We start from the raw sequence: 19,352 nt of genomic DNA, 5'->3' as shown, positions 1-19,352 counted from the left end.
AGTGAACGTGAATTGAGACCAGGGATGACAGATCTTGATAATGGCAGGACTGGGTATTTAACACATTATAACCGTTTCATAGAATGTAGTTTAGTGAAGTTTCAGAAAAAGTTGTCTTTATTTCTCAGCAGTCTTTTTACAAACTCAAGACTATGTGTGGACTAAATCATATAAAGAAGTTATTCAGTCTTGAGGGGACAGTAGATGGTAGATTCTGATTTTCTTGCCCATGCTGCCGTTGTTTGTATTGGAAGAGGCATCCACTGGATAATTAAGGAGGACTTCCTTTAGCTGGAATGTACATACTGACTGTAAGAGGGAAAGGCTGTGCCAGGCATGCAGCTACTAATAATGCAATCCCTCTATGCACTCAACCGTTCAAGATTTGCTTCACGGGCGCCATCTTCCAGAGATCACTCACTCTCACCCATCCTGAGCCTCAAACCTCTTCATACCACTTACAGTTCCATTGCATGTAGTAAAAAAGATGATCTATGTGTTTTTAGAGTTGTGATTACAGTAGGCATAGAATAACAATAGATATGGGGCTATAATGTAGATTACAGTTCATTTGATAAGCCAGCCTTAGCTGGAGGATCATAGAGCAGAGATTTAGATTGACCCATTAGAATTAGAATGACTCTAATGAATCAATAGAATTACAATGGCTAATTCTATTTCTAAGTGTTAGAGCCCCATAGGTTAGAAATCCACTCTTATCTAGGCCATCTATCTCATAGTGTTGGGTGCTATAGTTTGTCTGAGGTCACTACCATGAAGGAGGTTCCTGTAAGGACAATAAACTGTTGTCATGAGGCAACATCAACACAACGATATCAAAAGACAAATTAGCATTTCAGAGAGCATTAAACAGGAATTAAAAAGATGTTGATCTAACAACATTGAAATTGTAATGGCAAAGCACCACTAAAATAAGGGCACATATATAGATGATTGGCTCTTGACCAACCTGCTGGACCACCTGCTGTATCTTTGGGCAAAATTCTATCTAGAACACAGCGGCAGGTCACTACTTCCCAAAGCTCCGGAACCCATAGATATTCTGAAACACACAAACTAGACTATATCGCAATAGTTCCAGAACCCCACTTGGTGAAAACCTTCTTGGTTTTCAGCCGCCTGGTGTTATTATTAGGAATGATTAATCTTGGCACTAAGAACAGAAATCACCTGCCGTCTTGTGTTCCAATCAATGCTAGCTACAGCAGCTACAGCCCTAGCTAGTCTGTTTCCACATGTTCGGTCAGGAGAACGTTCCAAGAGACACGCCAGACCAATGGGGGCTCTTTTTTTCCACACTCCCTGGATTACTCATTTTTCCTCCCACCTTCTACCCCCACCTCTCTCAGGTCTCTATTGAGTCAGATGTAGGCTACTCCTATTATAGGCTACTCCTATTATTTCCTCCTCTCCTCTTCTCACAAAATATAGACTACAATGACTGCTTGCCCTCCACACCTTTTAACCACCTTATGCTACAGTATCTGGGAAACTCCATTTGTGTCCAATGCCTATGGTAGCAAACAGTTTTCCCATAGAGTAAAGCAAGGGCACAAGTTGTCACTAGCTCAGATAGTGACATACTTGACATACTGTGTCCAGGACAATTCATATTGTGGGAAAAACTATTTACAATATCTCATTGGTTCCTTTTATCAGGGAGCACCACTGCCTCTGGAAACACGTCTCTGTACACAGACAGACCTATTCGATATCACAAAATATGATTTTATGATTCTGATATGGAATTGGTTTCACAGCTTGTCAGTCTTTCTCATGGCTAGCTTTGATTGGCTCACTGAAGTTACCGGTGTCTGATGTCAGTTGGAAGCGCCATACATTTACAAAGTTTTTCTACTGTAACGTTTTGGAGTCTTACCAAATGAACACAAGTGCCTTTGAATTAATTATTTAAACACATACTGGACAAATGGTAAGCAATTCACAAGAATAGTGGTATGCTGTGTAGCCACGGCTCTAGCAAGTGAATTCACAAGCTAGTAACGTTATTAGCTAGGGAATCTATTTGTCCGATGTGAGCTAGCTAGCTAGTATGCTACGTAGGTAACGTTAGCTACTGAAGCGTTGCTCAAATTGTTTTGCCAATACCGGTAACGTTAGGTGCCACTAGCTAAATAGCTTAGGTTAAATTGATATACACATCTATGGGGTTGGTGTTCCCACACAGCCATATCTCCATGTTGCGCTTGTTTACGGAAAACATGAGGTGACCACCTATGCTAATTAGCTATCTAGCAGGCTCCAAACACCCGTGTGCAAGTTTGACTTGGGAAGTTTAGTTTCGTTGGATGGAGGCACCCATAGCTGTATGGACCTGTACAAAACTACTAGAGTAAGTGCCTATTTTATTTAAAGGATTCTTTCTCGCTGATGAAAGATAAGGGCCATATGTTTCGAAAGCCATATCGCAAGGGATGATTATTGACGTTCCTAAAAGTTGAACAAAGCGTCGAGATTGTAGTTCACATGAGCTTGTCGTGGGCGACGCTAATGCCTGAAAACTAGGGAGAAGGCAGAATGCTTGCTAGAGTATTCAATAGCTAAGGGTTTCCCAAACTCGGTGCGAATTATACCATGACATTCTCTATAGAGTGCACGCGCTTAGCATGAACACAAGTCATTATATTTTATTCTGATTGTCAAACAAACCATTTTAAAGAAGTGCATGTTAGTCCACTCCAAAATAATTACAGAATCCAAACTGCATGTAGCCTATACTCGCGCCATTTGATGAATGGAAATAGACATCTGTTACAAAACACAGTGTGCCTAATGTCATTCAGTGATTGCCATTGATTAGGCCTACATTAAATGATGCGTATTGTATGACAAATGTACATTTTTTATAGCCTGAAAAGTCGGGAGAATGAAATGGGGCTGAAACTGTACCAGGAAAACAGGATGGACACCCTAACACATATATGGTCAATTTAGTAGGCTAGTAGTCTACAATGTGTATTACCATGAATTTCTAATAGGCCTACCGTTAGCCAGTGATCTAGTGTTAAAACAAGTGGTGGGTAAACTCTGATTGCTGGTCACAGTAAAAAAAATAAAAAGTAACACTCCCTATAGTTAAATGCATTTATCAGACAAAGGTGTGTCAACATAATTTACTTGAGTTTACCCTCCACCATGCTTTAAAAAAAAATTATTACACCTTTATTTAACCAGGTAAGCCAGTTGAGAACAAGTTCTCATTTACAACTGCGACCTGGCCAAGATAAAGCAAAGCAGTGCGACAAAAACAACACAGAGTTACACATGGGATAAACAAATGTACAGTCAATAACACAATAGAAAAAGCTGTATACAGTGTGTGCAAATGAAGTAAGGAGGTAAGGCAATAAATAGGCCAATAGTGGCGAAGTAATTACAATTTAGCAATTTACACTGGAGTGATATATGTGCAGATGAGGATGTGCAAGTAGAAATACTGGTGCAAAGGAGCAGAAAAACAAATATGGGGATGAGGTAGGTAGTTGGTTGAATGGGCTGTGTACAGCTGCAGCGATCGGTAAGCTGCTCTGACAGCTGACGCTTAAAGTTAGTGAGGGAGATATATGTCTCCAACTTCAGCTATTTATGCAATTCGTTCCAGTCATTGGCAGCAGAGAACTGGAAGGAAAGGAGGCCAAAGGAGGTGTTGGCTTTGGGGGTGACCAGTGAGATATACCTGAGGGAGCGTGTGCTACGGGTGGGTGTTGCTATGGTGACCAGTGAGCTGAGATAAGGTGGAGCTATACCTAGCAAAGACTTATAGATGACCTGGAGCCAGTGGTTTTGGCGACGAATATGTAGCGAGGACCAGCCAACGAGAGCATACAGGTCGCAGTGGTGGGTAGTATATGGGGCTTTGGTGACAAAATGGATGGCACTGTGATAGACTGCATCTAATTTGCTGAGTAGAGTGTTGGAGGCTAATTTGTAAATGACATCGCCGAAGTGAAGGATCGGTAGGATAGTCAGTTTTACGAAGGTAAGTTTGGCAGCATGAGTGAAGGAGGCTTTGTTGTGAAATAGGAAGCCGATTATAGATTTAACTTTGGATTGGAGATGCTTAATATGAGTCTGGAAGGAGAGTTTACAGTCTAGCCAGAAACCTAGATATTTATAGTTGCCAACATATTCCAAGTCAGAACCGTCCAGAGTAGTGATGCGGGTGCGGGCAGCGATCGGTTGAAGAGCATGTATTTCGTTTTACTAGCATTTTTTATTTTATTTTATTTAACCTTTATTTAACCAGGAAGGGCTCATTGAGATTTAAAATCTCTTTTTCAAGAGCGTCCTGGCCAAGATAGGCAGCACCAAGTCATTACAAAAATTACAGACAGACATGAAAAACTACAAGTAATCTAGTAAAAACCATTGAATTCACAAGAGTATAACAATATCAAAAACAGCAAATTAAAAACATTGACAGGTCAGGGAATCAGCCTCAAAATCCTTCATCAGTGATTTAAAAACACCAATCGGGACAAGTTCTTCCAGTTTAAAATTATTTTGTAAGGCGTTCCAAGACGATGGCGCAGAGTACATAAAAGACCTTTTACCAAGAGCAGTTGGAGGCGATTGAAGGAGTGATAAATAGAACTTACACCACTGCCGGTAGTCTACCCTCTCAGCCGTGGCAATTTTACACACAGAACAGGGACCCTACATTCAGTATAAAACATGTTGAATCAGAACATGTTTTACACTCTAGTTCATGAGTTGCCCATAATTCATGTTAATGCTTTGTCTTCACAGATCGTGTGACACAAAACACTACCTTTCTTTTATTACATTAATAACATTTATGACAGTGTTATTTGTCATTACTAAGCATTTAACAATTTAATTAGATCATTGGAACTTCAACCCTGTACGAATCATGGATCTTGTAGATCTCAGAAAATGCTCTAAGTTTTGCTGTGAAAACAGTTCTCATGGGAACACAAATCCAAAATAAGGTAAGCCTATGCCATTTCAAAATCGAATGCTTCTAACCGAACGTTAAAACCTCTTCTAACCGAAAGAGTCACTATATAGGCCTACTGTCATTAACGTATAGTCTTCTTGTTGTATGGATTGGATGCAAATTGGCATCTAGTTGTCTAGTGATATTTTTCAACCATCAGCTGATCCAGGAAAGAAAACAAATATAATAAAGCTAAATAAATGATCTACTTCTTCTTCTGGCAAGCAATGAGCGCTCTAAACAGCTGACTGACAAAAGCAAACAATGATAAATCAACAGATAAATCTAATGCATTGGAATAAAGGCAAAAAAATAAATAATCAAGGACGCATGGCAAACAAATGGCAAAAATGAAGATGTACAAATTAAAATCTATACATAAAGCAGCTCAGCTGAGGCCGAAATTCAGCCCTACTAAGCGGACAGCGCCGTCACATAGAAATAAATGGTTTAAAACATGACAGAGAGGTGGGGGTGATCACATTTATTTTCATAATTACCACTGTACAACATATTTACCACTACATTGTAAACAAATAGGAGAATGGTTAAATTAGCATTATTTAGAGACACCCCAAAGTTTGACTTTTGTTGCGTTTAGGGGAGCTAACGTCTCATTCAGGGGATCTGAGCCCCTCCTGGCTACCCTGTAATTTGCACCTTGCTCACCTAGGTTTCTACCAATTAGCTTCCAAGTAGAGAATTTGACTCACCCTGTCACCCCTCCCTCAAATACAGGGGTAACCAACCCGTCTTCTGGAAAGCTACTGAGTGTGCTGGTTTTTACGCTAGCCCTACCCGAACTCACTGGATTTAGCCAATCCTGACCTCAAGTCAAGATGGATGACATCAACCTACACTACAGGTTCCTGAACTGGCGGAGGAGGATCAGAGACGTGCGTGCTGTACGCTTTCAGGAGCGCTACAAAAGAATGCTGAAGAATGGAGACACACTCAGGTGAGCCTGTTATGAGTGGCAAGAGGGTTCCCAGCGGATCCACAAGTTTGAAATGTCATCACAACGAGATTGCAATCAATTCTGGTTGTAAACTGGTTGAAGATTACAACTCCACCCATGCCCATGTATTAGGCTACACATTCACAGTGCCTTCAGAAAGTATTCACACCCCTTGACTTCTTCGACATTTTGTTGTGTTACAGCCTGAATTTAAAATTGATTCAATTGAGATTTTTTTCACTGGCCTACACACCAATACTCCATAATGTCAAAGTGGAATTATGTTTTAATTCAAAATGAAAAGTCATAAGTATTTCAACCCCTTTGTTATGGCAAGCCTAAATAAGTTCAAATTTGCTTAACAAGTCACAAGTTGCATTGATTCATGCAACTTAGTAGTGTTTAACATTATTTTTTAATGGCTACCTCATCTCTGTACTCAACATATAAACTCACCAAAAAAAGAAACGTCCTCTCACTGTCAACTGCGTTTATTTTCAGCAAACTTAACATGTGTAAATATTTGTATGATCATAACAAGATTCAACAACTGAGACAAACTGAACAAGTTCCACAGACATGTGACTAACGGAAATTGAATAATGTGTTCCTGAACAAAGGGGGGGGGGGGTCAAAATCAAAGTAACAGTCAGTATCTGGTGTGGCCAACAGTTGCATTAAGTACTGCAGTGCATCTCCTCCTCATGGACTGCACCAGATGTGCCAGTTCTTGCTGTGAGATGTTACCCCACTCTTCCACCAAGGCACCTGCAAGTTCCCTGACATTTCTGGGGGGAATGGCCCTAGCCCTCACACGGAACCCAAACCGGCTGCGCACATGCGCAGATGCAATGTATTTTCCCCCCCCACACCAAACGCGATCACGACACGCAGGTTAAAATATCAAAACAAACTCTGAACCAATGACATTAATTTGGGGACAGGTCGAAAAGCATTAAACATGTATAGCTAGTTAGCTTGCACTTGCTAGCTAACGTTAATTTGTCCTATTTAGCTAGCTTGCTGTTGCTAGCTAATTTGTCCTGGGATATAAACATTGAGTTGTTATTTTACCTGAAATGCACAAGGACCTCTACTCCGACAATTAATCCACACATAAAACGGCCAACCGAATCGTTTCTAGTCATCTCTCCTCCTTGCAGGCTTTTTCATCGTTTAAATTATATGGTGATCGCATCTAAACTGTCATTGTATTACCTAGACAACTGGCAAAACAGTTCGTCTTTCGATCACCCACTTGGGTATAACCAATGAGGAGATGGCACGTGGGTACCTGCTTCTATAAACCAATGAGGAGATGGGAGAGGCAGGACTTGCGGCGCGATCTGCGTCAGAAATAGGAATGAGTTCTATTTTAGCCCTTGACGTCGTAGACGCTCGCGAGCAGTGTGGGTGCAATAATTGAATAACATGGATTTCTAAATTTATTTTGCGACGCTCGCGCACGCAACGTGTCCGGTCTGGTCAGCATGTCACCCTCCGATCCAACAGGTCCCAGACATGCTCAATGGGATTGAGATCCGGGCTCTTTGCTGGCCATGGCAGAACACTGATATTCCTGTCTTGCAGGAAATCACACACAGAACAAGCAGTATGGCTGGTGGCATTGTCATGCTGGAGGGTCATGTCAGGATGAGCCTGCAGGAAGGGTACCACATGAGGGAGGAGGATGTCTTCCCTGTAACGCACAGATGTCTCAAGTTTTGAGGGAGCCTGCAATTGGCATGCTGACTGCAGGAATGTCCACTAGAACTGTTGCCAGAGAATTGAATGTTCATTTCTCTACCATAAGCTGCCTCCAAATTTGGCAGTACGTTCAACCGGCCCCACAACCGCAGACCACGAGTATGGTGTCTTATGCATGTTTAAAAAATATTTTTTTAACCTTTATTTAACTAGGCAAATTCTTATTTTCAATGACGGCCTAGGAAACAGTGGGTTAACTGCCTTGTTCAAGGGCAGAACGACAGATTTTTACCTTGTCAGCTTGGGGATTCGATCTTGCAACCCTTCGGTTACTAGTCCAACTACTAGGCTACCTGCCGCCACGCATTGAGAGTGGCAGTGGTGTGTGTGTGGGGGGGCAAATAGTCTGGGGAGCCATTTGACTAGATGTTCAGGAGTCTTATGGCTTGGGGGTAGAAGCTGTTTAGAAGCCTCTTGGATCTAGACTTGGCGCTCCGGTATCGCTTCCCATGTGGTAGCAGAGAGAACAGTCTATGACTAGGGTGGCTGGAGTCTTTGTCAATTTTTTCAGGCCTTCCTCTGACACTGCCTGGTATAGAGGTCCTGGATGGCAGGAAGCTTGGCCCTGGTGATTTACTGGGCCGCTCGCACTCCCCGCTGTAGTGCCTTGCGGTCGGAGGCCGAGCAGTTGCCATACCAGGCAGTGATGCAACTAGTCAGGATGCTCTCGATGGTGCAGCTGTAGAACCTTTTGAGGATCTGAGGACCCATGCCAAATCTTTTCAGTCTCCTGAGGGGAATAGGCTTTGTCGTGTCCTATTCACGACTGTCTTAGTGTGTTTCAGGAGCGGGACAAGACACCCTCTTTTTGACTGATGACTGATATAAGGGCATATATGCGAGTCCTATCTGGCTTATATTATGATGATGGTCATAGTGTATTTTCTTAGTCCAAGTGAAGTGACACAGGATGGTCATAATGCTTCATGACAGTGTCATGAAGTGTATTTTCTTCAAGTTATTTAAAATATGATTAAGGAAAAAAACAAGCAAAAGGAAACTTATTGGCAGGGGGAAAAAACTGAATTTGAATGAATGTGGTTGTTGACACTCTTATATAGGTGTCATAACCAGCCACATAAAAGAATGCAATGTACGTCACAACAGGTGTAAATATATGCAGGGTTCGCACAAGGTGCTTAAAATATTTGAATTTGACACTCTGAAATTCAAGTACTGGAATACCTTGAAAATCTGATGTTTTGGCAAGTTGGTATTTAAAAAGTACAGATAAATGATCAAATATGTTAATATGAAAAAGATTAGAAAAATGTATTGGTCTTGCAAATTAATTTCCAGGCAGACTACCGAATTTTATTTCCTCATGTGTTTCGCGCACTGGTTGCCAGGCAATCCTGCTCATTCCACCCACACTGCCACTCAGCCAGGCAGGTACATAACTGACTGATTAGGCGCTGCCAAACATCACATCGATACCTAAAATGCCGGGCAAATGTAGATTCAAGCCTGCCTGGTAGGATATTGATGTTTATGAATGGTTTTGCCAGACCCATCCAGGGATGTAGAGGGTAAACGCTGTTCATGTACCTATTTGTGAAATAGCGTTTACTCACCTTTTTTTATTGAGTTAATTATCGTTTACCCGCATATTATTGCGTTCCCAGCGTTGACCAATACTCAAAGGCTTCTTGATATGAGTTCTAATTGCGCTTACATTTGCGAACAAGTGGAATCATGAATGATTCATGTGTGCGCGTTATGTCCTCCTGCTCCCCCACCTTTGCCTTGTTAGCGGCACATTCACTCTCCACTCTGTCCAACGGGAAACTCAGCCCAGACCTACAGTGGCAGAGACGCCGCTCACAGTGGGATTTTTTTTAAACACCCCTTGACTCCTGCCACCAAACAAAAAAAACTTGGCTTTCGAAGACTTAGTGTACAACTGGTAAATAGTCACTGATATTTCAGTCAGATGTCTAGTTAACTAGCTAGGTAGCTCAAGGGCTCTGGCTGATAGCCAGGTAGCTAGCTATAACTATCTGGTTAGACGGATTAAGTTAGAAGCTAACGTTGAACGGAGCCTGATCTCAACAGGAGCAGTCGACAGAAATGAAGCTAGCTATAATCAAAACATGGACTACTGTAAGTTCTCATAACAAAATACTTTTTCCTTTACAGTGAGTAGTGAGACAGAGTGGTGAGTGAAGGCCAAATCAAATGAACCGCGAATGAGCATTGCTTTGGAGAGACAGAGAAATTTACTTGCTTTCTAGTTTGAAGAACATGACACTTTTGATGACGTTGACGCTCGCGGCACGTCTGTTTTCTGTACTTTACTACCGTGCATTCTAATTCCAGCGTGTACACGCTTGTTCGCGTTCCGTTTGGCCTTCAGGCTTCAATAAAGGAGATACACAGAGAGTGGAAACATTGAAGCAAGCAGGGAGAGAGGTTAGTAGTACAGTTGTTCCCGAACTTGCGGTCTGGAACCCATGTGGGGTCCCCTAAAATGTAAATGAGAGAATCTTTAATTGTATCAAACACATTAATAACTTGTTTCTCTTCAACTTGTTATAGAATACAGCAAATATTAGTGCTGGGAAAAGTACTTAAGTCCTTGAATTTGACTTGCCACTGTCTGTACGATCCATGTATATGGGTCATAGTGTTATTACCATATTATGACAGGTTATGTATGACAAGTTATGTCAGCTGTTATGACATGGTTATGACCGTACTGGGTGTCAAGTATAGTGTTACCGTAGTTTCAGTGTCCCTTCTGTTCATATTAATTCATGTCATGAGGTCTGTTATGATACACAGTGATTGAAATCATTGAAAACATTTTAGGGGATACTCGGTACACCACTAACTAATTTCTAGCACATGATCTGAACATTTGACTCACCCGCCCCAAAAACAATGAACGTCCTACTGACCGAAGCATAGTAATATTGATGGTATTTCTGGTATTTGAACAAAACAAGATGACAGCAACAGAGTTGGCAAGAGCACAAACTGAGCTGGGACCACCTGGCCCATAATGCAGTTCATCAAAGTGTTAGGCTAATGCATCATTATACTGTCTCGGCAAAAAACGGGTTCCTCCCCAAGCTGTGCGACATAGTCTGGGGATGAGGTTGGGCCTACCATGTATGTCACTGATGGAAACTGTCTCATGACGAGGTAGACGGCCAAGTTGTCGTATTCATGTGCTCAATCCTTATGCTTTGCTATTTTTTTTTTTACAAAACACTGAAAAGGTACAGTTCTGTAAATCAATATGCCAACTCAGTAAAAACAGGGTTGTCCTATGAAAAGATGGTACAGATAGGCTATACGGGGCAATTCTGACTCGAGTTCAGCGTGTGTAAATGAAATGTGATTCCCTTTCTATGCACTTTTCTCTACTCGTATTCTGACCTTGAACTTAAGCATGAGAATAGCATGCTATTCACCTGCTATTCGTTTGGGGGTGAAGATAAATGAAGGTGTGGCGGTGGTGTGTCTACAGATACACTGTGTTCTGACCTTGACTTAATTCCCTCATAATTCCACCACCTTCATGCGAGAGGAAACCATAAGGTCCTAGCGAACGTACCGGTTCCAAGTGGAAAAAGCAGCCCCTTTATTTTTTTCCAACTGTTCATCTCGGTAAGGGGGTGGGCTCTAGAACATCCGATCAGCCAATCAGGGCTGTGTATCTAAATCTCTTCAAATTAGTTTCCTACAGCCAATACGATCAGACTGAGCATTTCAAGAGCCAAAGGAGGCTCAGGGAAATAAATGATAAAACATATATTTTGGAGTTATTTTCATTAGTCCTTTACGCTCGTATACGTATACGGGTTGAAAATTGCAGATTTGGGCACTGATAAACAAGATGACAAATATGGGATTTCATGGCGCCTAGAGACTGCCTTGGTAGTCTATTCCTGCAAAATTATCCATAATTATTAGTTTTAAGAGTTTTTTTTTTAATGCACATTGTTTTTATCAACCTTTTAGTTTTATTTGATAGCTTATCAAGTATAGAACACAGGAATCAAGTAAAACAGTTTTTTTTTATCATCAATGTTATATTAGTTAACATATTTAGCTACTTCTCCAACCTTTTCAATCAACTAGCAAATAGTTTAGATTCAAATACCAGCCTAGCTAGGTCTTCCTAGATCCTCAACTACCATCTACTGGACCAAGATATTCAGAAATGGCAGCAACCTTCATTCACTACACACAGAACGATTCCTCCTGAAGTTTTGCACAGATTAAAACATCCCTGTGTAAGGAGTTTAAGAACAGCCTCTTTCAATACAGGCTCTTATGGGAAAACATGCAGACGACTAGGTGGTAGGAGACTAATTAACAAACTAAAGTATATTGTGCACATTCATATTGAGAGCAATACAGCACTGGAGTTGGATGGTAATGGACAGCCATTTCTGCAGGCTGACCCTCAGGCAGATGACGTCACCCACTCCAAGTCTATACAGTCCATACAGAGCGCAGTTGATCAACCAACATGTAATGAAACTGTTTCCAGTGTTTTGCACTCTACTATGTCTAGTCTTTAACAAACAATTCTCCTCTTTTGTATGAGTTCATCTTAGACAATGAATTTTACATGACCTGCTTCACTGACGCAAGAGGAGGACTTTTACCAACTAAATGAGGCAGCTCTGCCTAGATATAAATACATTGAAAAGGCACACAAGGCCTCCATCAGACGTAATGGAGGCCTTGCTGTTTTATACAGAGACTGCTTTATTTTAAACCTATTGACTGTTGCTGATTTTCAGTCTTTTGGGTGCCTTGCTTTTTAAATTTAAACAACCAAATCCTCTCCCTGTTATCCTTGTTAACCCCCCCCCCCCTCCTCCCCCCAAGACAAGCACCTCTTTTATGCCTAAGTTTTCTGAAATATTAACCTCTGTATGAACCACCTTCTCCAGTGTGATTTTGGGTGACTTTAACATCCATATTGACTCACCAAAGGGATGTATTGCTGCTGATTTCCTCAACTTGCTGGACTGTCTAAACCAGGGGTGTCAAACTCATTTCGCATCGTGGGCCACATACGGCCTAGGGAGATGTCAAGTGGGCCGGACCATTACAATTATACCATACTCTGCTATAAATAACCAAAATATCATGTCTTTCCTTTGTTTTGGTGTAAAGAAGCACAAGAACATTAGGAAAATATTGAAATTTAATGAACTATCCTTTTACAAAACATTTAATGAAACACCTCATATTTCCTTAGACAAATGTGCAATTTACTTTTATCATTCACAAATATGCATTGCAACTGATCCCACTGATTGTACAAAGGCACAAAACTTTAATTGGTACTGAAAAATATAGTAATGCACTTTAAGATTAAATGAGACTTTTAAAGAAAGGAATTTTTAAACCACTTACACATACGCATATAAAATCTAAATGTAATCCCTGCGTACACCTTACAAACTAAGGAGAGTGATTTTAAATGTGTAATGAAGAAAGTGTTCGCCTGTCCTGTAAATCTGTAAACTTCATACATGAAACATACATACACATACAATACATACTGAAAATTTATGGAGTTGTATGAACAGTAGAATTCCATCACACAACTTTTGTTTTGAAGCTGCTGACTAACATTAAAGTGCACATTTTTTCAGTAACAGTCAATGTCTCATCAACTCCTCGAATAAATATGGCCAGTTGGGCCACGTCTGTGATGTCAGTGCTCTCGTCAATTGCCACGGAAAATGCAATAAATGACTTGACTCTCTGTTTCAATTGACTGTCTAAATCTGCCGATAGTTCCGAAATCCTCTCTGCTATAGTATTCCTCGTCAGGCTAATATTGGCAAAAGCTTGTCGCTTCTCGGCACATACAAGTTCAGCCGCCTTCATCATGCATCGTTTAACAAAGTCACCGTCGGAGTCACCGTCGGAATACGGCTTCGATGCTAATGCTATTTCGCTAGCAATTAGGTAGCTGGCTTTTACCGCTGCTTCACTGACTTCTCGGCTCTGGATGAAAGTTGACTGCTGTTTCCTCAGACCCGCCAGCAATTCGTTAATCTTATCTCTTCTCAGTTGTCCTTGCAAGCCGTCATATTTTTCGCTGTGATGAGTCTCGTAGTGGCGTCGAATATTATATTCCTTCAATACCGAAACTTGTTGCAAACACACCAAGCACGAAGGTTTTCCGTGCATCTCTGTAAATAAATAGGACGTGGTCCATTTTTCTTTGAAAATTCTACACTCCTTATCTACTTTTCTCCGTTTGGATAACGACATTTTGGCTAATGAGGTATTAAGGTATTAACAACGTCGTAACAAGCAGCAGATGGCGCATTGATACCGTCTGCTGTTTTCAGTCTGTCTCAGTGATGCAGCTTGTCTTCTACTCTGATGGAAAGAGTGCGCCCCTTAGCGGATAATCCATGAATTGCAGCGAATTAAAAATATTAATTCCATGTCTTTTATGCATTTTTTCCACTTTCAAATTATCCTGCGGGCCTGATCGAACCTCCTTGGGGGCCGGTTCCGGCCCGCGGGCCGTATGTTTGACACCCCTGGTCTAAACCTTTTGCAACATATTAATGTTACCAATCACAACCGTGGACACACATTAGATGTCATTATTCCTGGAGATGTCCCTGCCTCTGACCTGGATGTCCTCGAACTTGGCGTATCTGACCACAAGGCTGTGACATTATCTCTGATGGCACCCACTCCGCAACACCGCCCAAATAGGACCATTAAATTCACGAAACAACGAATCCCTCTTCCTGGAACACATCCAGCCCAACTTTGAGTCTGACTGCAGTGAGCTGGCCCTCAGCGACATGGTCAACCTGTATAACAAAACTCTGAGTACTACCCTGAACATCCTTGCTCCTGAAAAAAACGCAAAGTAACCGTCCAACGCTCTTCACCCTGGTTCACTGATGAACTGTGCGGAATAAATAGTCATGGCCGTAAGCTTGAGAAGCGCTGGTGGAAGGATGGCCTCACTGTCCATCTACTGGCCTACAAAGACCACCAAACAAGCTACTCTGCTGCCCTAAAAGCAGCAGGATCACACTTCTACTGCTGCCTTCTACCATGATTGACACGAACAAAACTAACCCCAGAACCCTGTTCTCAACCATCAACCGCCTTCTTAACCCTGCAAACTCATGCCCTCCTGCAGGCTCATCTGAGCAGTGCAAGCGCTTCTCAGAGTAAGGTTGACAACATTAGAACAAACATCATGGCTTCCAAGACGACCTGCACCCCACCTCCTGAGCCCCCAACGCAGTCTGCCCCTCCCCTCAGCAACATAAACTGCTGTGCAGTCAATCATCATTAAAGTGAAGGTCACCACTTGCTCCCTTGACCCTATCCCTACATCCCTACTCCAAACCTGCTCATCTAGCCTGCTTCAGTTTGATACCACCCTCATCAACAAGTCCCTGCTGACTGGGGAGATACCATCACTCTTAAAAAACGCTGCAGTCACCCCCTTATTGAAGAAACTCAACCTTGACCATGACATTCTATCCAACTACAGGCTATCGCCTGTATAAATACCACTATCGCCAACCTCCCCTTCATATCAAAAGACTGGAAAAATAAGTCGCAAACCAGCTTCAATCCCGTCTGTCTTCCAATCCGCTGTACAAAGTTTTCCAGTCTCTCTTCTGGCCCTTGCACCGAAACAGCTCTGGTGCAAGTTACCAATTACCTATTGATGGCTGCAGATTCTGGATTAGCTAGCCTCCTCCTCCTCTTAGAACTGCTCTGAATTGGTTATCCTCCTACCGCTCCAATGGGAAGCAATACATCACGATTGGAGAGTCCAGATCTGAGAAGTCTTCAGTCACATGTGGTGTCCCACAGTGGTCCGTTTTGGGGCCTATTCTGTTCCTTATCTACATGTTCCCTCTCGGCCAAACATCAACGTCCACTGCTACGCTGATGACACCCAAGTATATATTAACACCAAACCGGACACCATCTCAGCCCTAGCAAAATGTAGCAGCTGCATAGATGACATCAGGGCATGGATATAGAGAACTTCCTCCAGCTGAACAGCAGAAAGCCTGAATCTATGCTTATTGGGACACCCAAGCAGGTCCCCAGTGCTGCCCTACAATTGACGGCCAAGACATCCATCTGTCCTTTGTCATCTCTCCAACCTGGGAGTCAAGATTGATTCTTCTCTGTCTTTGATGCCCATATAAAACATCTGCAAAACATAATTTTTCCGTCTGAGAAACATCGCCCAGCTCAAACAATTGCTCTCCCAGCCAGATGCAGAGAAACTTGTTCACGTCTTCAACTTCTCCTGGCTTGATTACGGCAAAACGCTCTGTTTGGTGGGCCTTCCAGCCAAATCACTTCAGAGGCTACAACTCTGCCAGAGTACTGATCAGGACCAAGAAGTCAGCCCACATCTCCCCGTCCTTGCTGAACTCCACTGGCTACCGGTCAACTATAGGGTTGACTTTAATCTTCCTAGTGTTTTTAACCTCAAATGGATTGGGTCCCACCTACATCAGTTACCACATTTCTATCAATGATAGAAAGTAGGGAGTTTCTCGAGCAACTCCCTACTTCTTCAATTCCCCAAGACATATCTCCGTACTATGGGGGACCGAGCCTTCTGCTCCCTTGCCCCTCGCCTATGGAATGTTCTCCCTGATCATCTGAGAGCCGCTCCATCAATCAGAACTTTTAACGGCCCTTAAAACACATTTCTACAGACTCTTTCCTATAGTCCTAATCTGGAAAGTCCCTTTAGGATGTATTGCTATTTCCTGCCTTGATTCTAAATGTATGATGTTTTATATTGTATATAAATTTGTATTGTTTACTATGTTGAGCTTTGAGAACACTACTGAATATATTATTATAAATGCCTAAATTGGAACGCAGTGCAGTAACATGCTATACATGATGTAGAGCTCTGGCTCTGTGCTTCACAGCGCTGTATGGGCTTTGACTGAAAGCTGTTCTGAATTTGAGCACCTCGCGCGACAGTAAGTTGCCCCCATCACTCCTGCTAATTGGGCAACTTTTGCAAATGTTTTGTTGTCTGAGTGAGGGAAATGCTGTGTAAGAGGACTATTTTTTTTGAAAGATGAGATGTTGAGGATTATAATAAATACCACTTTGATGTCGTACAAGCAAGCCATACACCCGTGAGTCCAAATGGGAACTTCACATTTCCATATCATAGACAAGATGGCGCCGATAGACATGGTCACCTGGTTCCTAGCTCCTAGCTCCGAAGAAACTTTGGAGTATTTTTTTTATTTTTTATTACTGCACAGTTGGAGCTAGGAAGACAAGCATTTCGCTGCACCTGCAATAACATCTGCTAAATATGTGTATGCGACCAATACATTTTTTGTTGATTTCATAAATCAACTGTCATATATGTATCAACTGTGTCAATGTTTATGATCACTTTGTTTGATGTACTGCATGGGGGTTTTAAAGACTCGTGATTGTTGTTTAATTGAATGTGTTTAAGCTTTATGAAACTCTTTGCATGTAGGCCTATCTGGTAGTCTTTAATTAAAATATGGTGCTTCTATAACAGGGATGGGCAACTGGCGCCCCCCCCCAAAAAAAATATATATTTGTACTTTTTTTGAAACTCCGTCGTGTTCTCAACTTACTTTTGAGTTAGAGTAGTAGAATACACAAGGTGACATTTTGAAATGTGTTTTTTCTGTTTTAGTGTCAGTCACTGAAAGTCACTCAATTAGCCCATGTCAGCTATTTTTTTTTTTTTGATTGGGGAGTCGAGCCAGCTATCTAAACCAGGGGTATTCAACCTATTCTTGCTCAGGGACCCCCGCCCAGAGAATCCGGTGACCCTGGGACCCCCATGTTAGCAAAACATGTTTTTGTCCACATGTCTTATCCACTGAATTATAATGGCAAGGACAAGTAATCAACATTTTTAAATTAATTGATTTGGTAGATTGATTTTCATTATTTTGACCTCCCCACATAATTGGATGAAGTATAAACTCTAAAAGCCTATTAACTAGAAAGTTAACTCCAAACTAGGGCCCTGACAACAATATAATTTGGGGTAACGATTAATTGGCATTCAAATGGGCACAGTTATTGTCATAATTGTCATTTTTTGTTAATGTTTTGTGCTTGTAATGCCACTTTGAAAGACATACAGTGCCTTCGGAAAGTATTCATACCCCTTGACCTTTTCCACATTTTGTTACGTTACAGCCTTATTCTAAAATTGATTAAATCATTTTTTCCCCCTCATCCATCTACACACAATACCCCATAATGACAATGCAAAACAGGTTTTTAGAAATGTTTGCTAATTTATAAAATGACGCGACAAGCTTGGCATACCTGTAATTTGGGAGTTTCTTTCATTCTTCTCTACAGATCCTCTCAAGCTCTATCAGGTTGGATGTGGAGTGTTGCTGCACAGCTATTTTGAGGTCTCTCCAGAGATGTTCGATGGGGTTCAAGTCCGGGGTCAAGCTGGGCCACTCAAGGAAATTCAGAGACTTGTCCTGAAGAGACTCCTGCATTGTCATGGCTATGTGCTTAGGTTTGTTATCCTGTTGGAAGGTGAACCTTCGACCCAGTCTGAGGTCCTGAGCACTCTGGAGCAGGTTTTCATCAAGGATTTATCTGTACTTTGCTCCATTCATCTTTTCCTCGATCCTGACTAGTCTCCCAGTCCCTGCCTCTGAAAAACGTCCCCACTGCATGATGCTGTCACCACCATGCTTCACCTTAGGGATGGTGCCAGGTTTCTTCCAAACGTAACGCTTGGCATTCAGGCCAAAGAGTTCAATCTTGGTTTCATCAGACCAGATAATATAATTTATCATGGTCTAAGAGTCTGTACGTGCCTTTTGGCAAACTCCAAGTGGGCTGTTATGTGCCTTTTACTGAGGAGTGGCTGCCGTCTGGCCACTAACATAAAGGCCTGATTTGGTGCTGCGGAGATGGTTGTCCGTATGGAAGTTTCTCCCATCTCCACAGAGGAACTCTGGAGTTCTGTCAGAGTGACCACTGGGTTCTTGGTCACCTCCCTGACCAAGACCCTTCTCCCCGATTGCTCAGTTTGCCTGGGCGGCCAGCCCTAGGAAGAGTCTTATGGTGGTTCCAATCTTCTTCCTTTTAAGGAGGATGGAGGCCACTGTGTTCTTGGAGACCTTCAATGCTGCAGAAATGTTTTGGTTCCCTTCCCTAGATCTGTGCCTCGACACAATCCTGTCTCGGAGCTCTACGGACAATTCCTTCGACATCATGGCTTGGTTTTTGCTCTGACATGCACTGTCAATTGTGGGACCTTTATATAGAACGGGTGTGTTCCTTTCCAAATCATGTCCAATCAATTGAATTTAGCACAGGTGGACTCCAATCAAGTTGTATAAACGTCTTTACCACAGGATAAACAACATATAAACAACATTTACCACAGGTGGCCTGAGCTGAATTTCGAGTCCCATAGCAAAGGGTCTGAATACTTATGTATATTCAATACATACGCAATGATTTCAAAAAAAAAAACTGTTTCCGCTTTGTCGTTATTGGGTATTGTGTGTAGATTAGTGAGGAGATATATATATTAATCCATTTTAGAATAAGGCTGTAACGTAACTGGAAAAAGGGAAGGGATCTGAA

At 41.9% G+C, this 19,352-nt stretch overlaps 1 protein-coding gene across 4 annotated transcripts in view; it reads left to right on the top strand.

The window, feature by feature from the left end:
* The first annotated feature begins 1,836 nt into the window (after positions 1 to 1,836).
* Positions 1,837 to 19,352, top strand: part of spryd3 (SPRY domain containing 3) — an 88,346-nt gene continuing 70,830 nt past the window's right edge. For 3 of the 4 annotated variants that reach the window (XM_071347496.1, XM_071347494.1, XM_071347492.1), the window contains exons 1-2: positions 1,837 to 1,954; positions 5,741 to 5,960. In XM_071347496.1, coding sequence (XP_071203597.1) covers positions 5,842 to 5,960 — 119 coding nt within the window. In that variant the 5' untranslated portion in view covers positions 1,837 to 1,954; positions 5,741 to 5,841. Of the gene's footprint in view, positions 1,955 to 2,008; positions 2,375 to 5,740; positions 5,961 to 19,352 lie in introns of those variants that run through there. The other variant, XM_071347493.1, reaches the window with a different exon arrangement.

Source organism: Salvelinus alpinus, chromosome 17 (assembly GCF_045679555.1).
Source record: "Salvelinus alpinus chromosome 17, SLU_Salpinus.1, whole genome shotgun sequence".
Classification (NCBI taxonomy): Eukaryota; Metazoa; Chordata; class Actinopteri; order Salmoniformes; family Salmonidae; genus Salvelinus; species Salvelinus alpinus.
The sequence above is the reverse complement of the archived record's forward strand: the minus strand, read 5'-3'. Positions and strand labels throughout refer to the sequence as shown.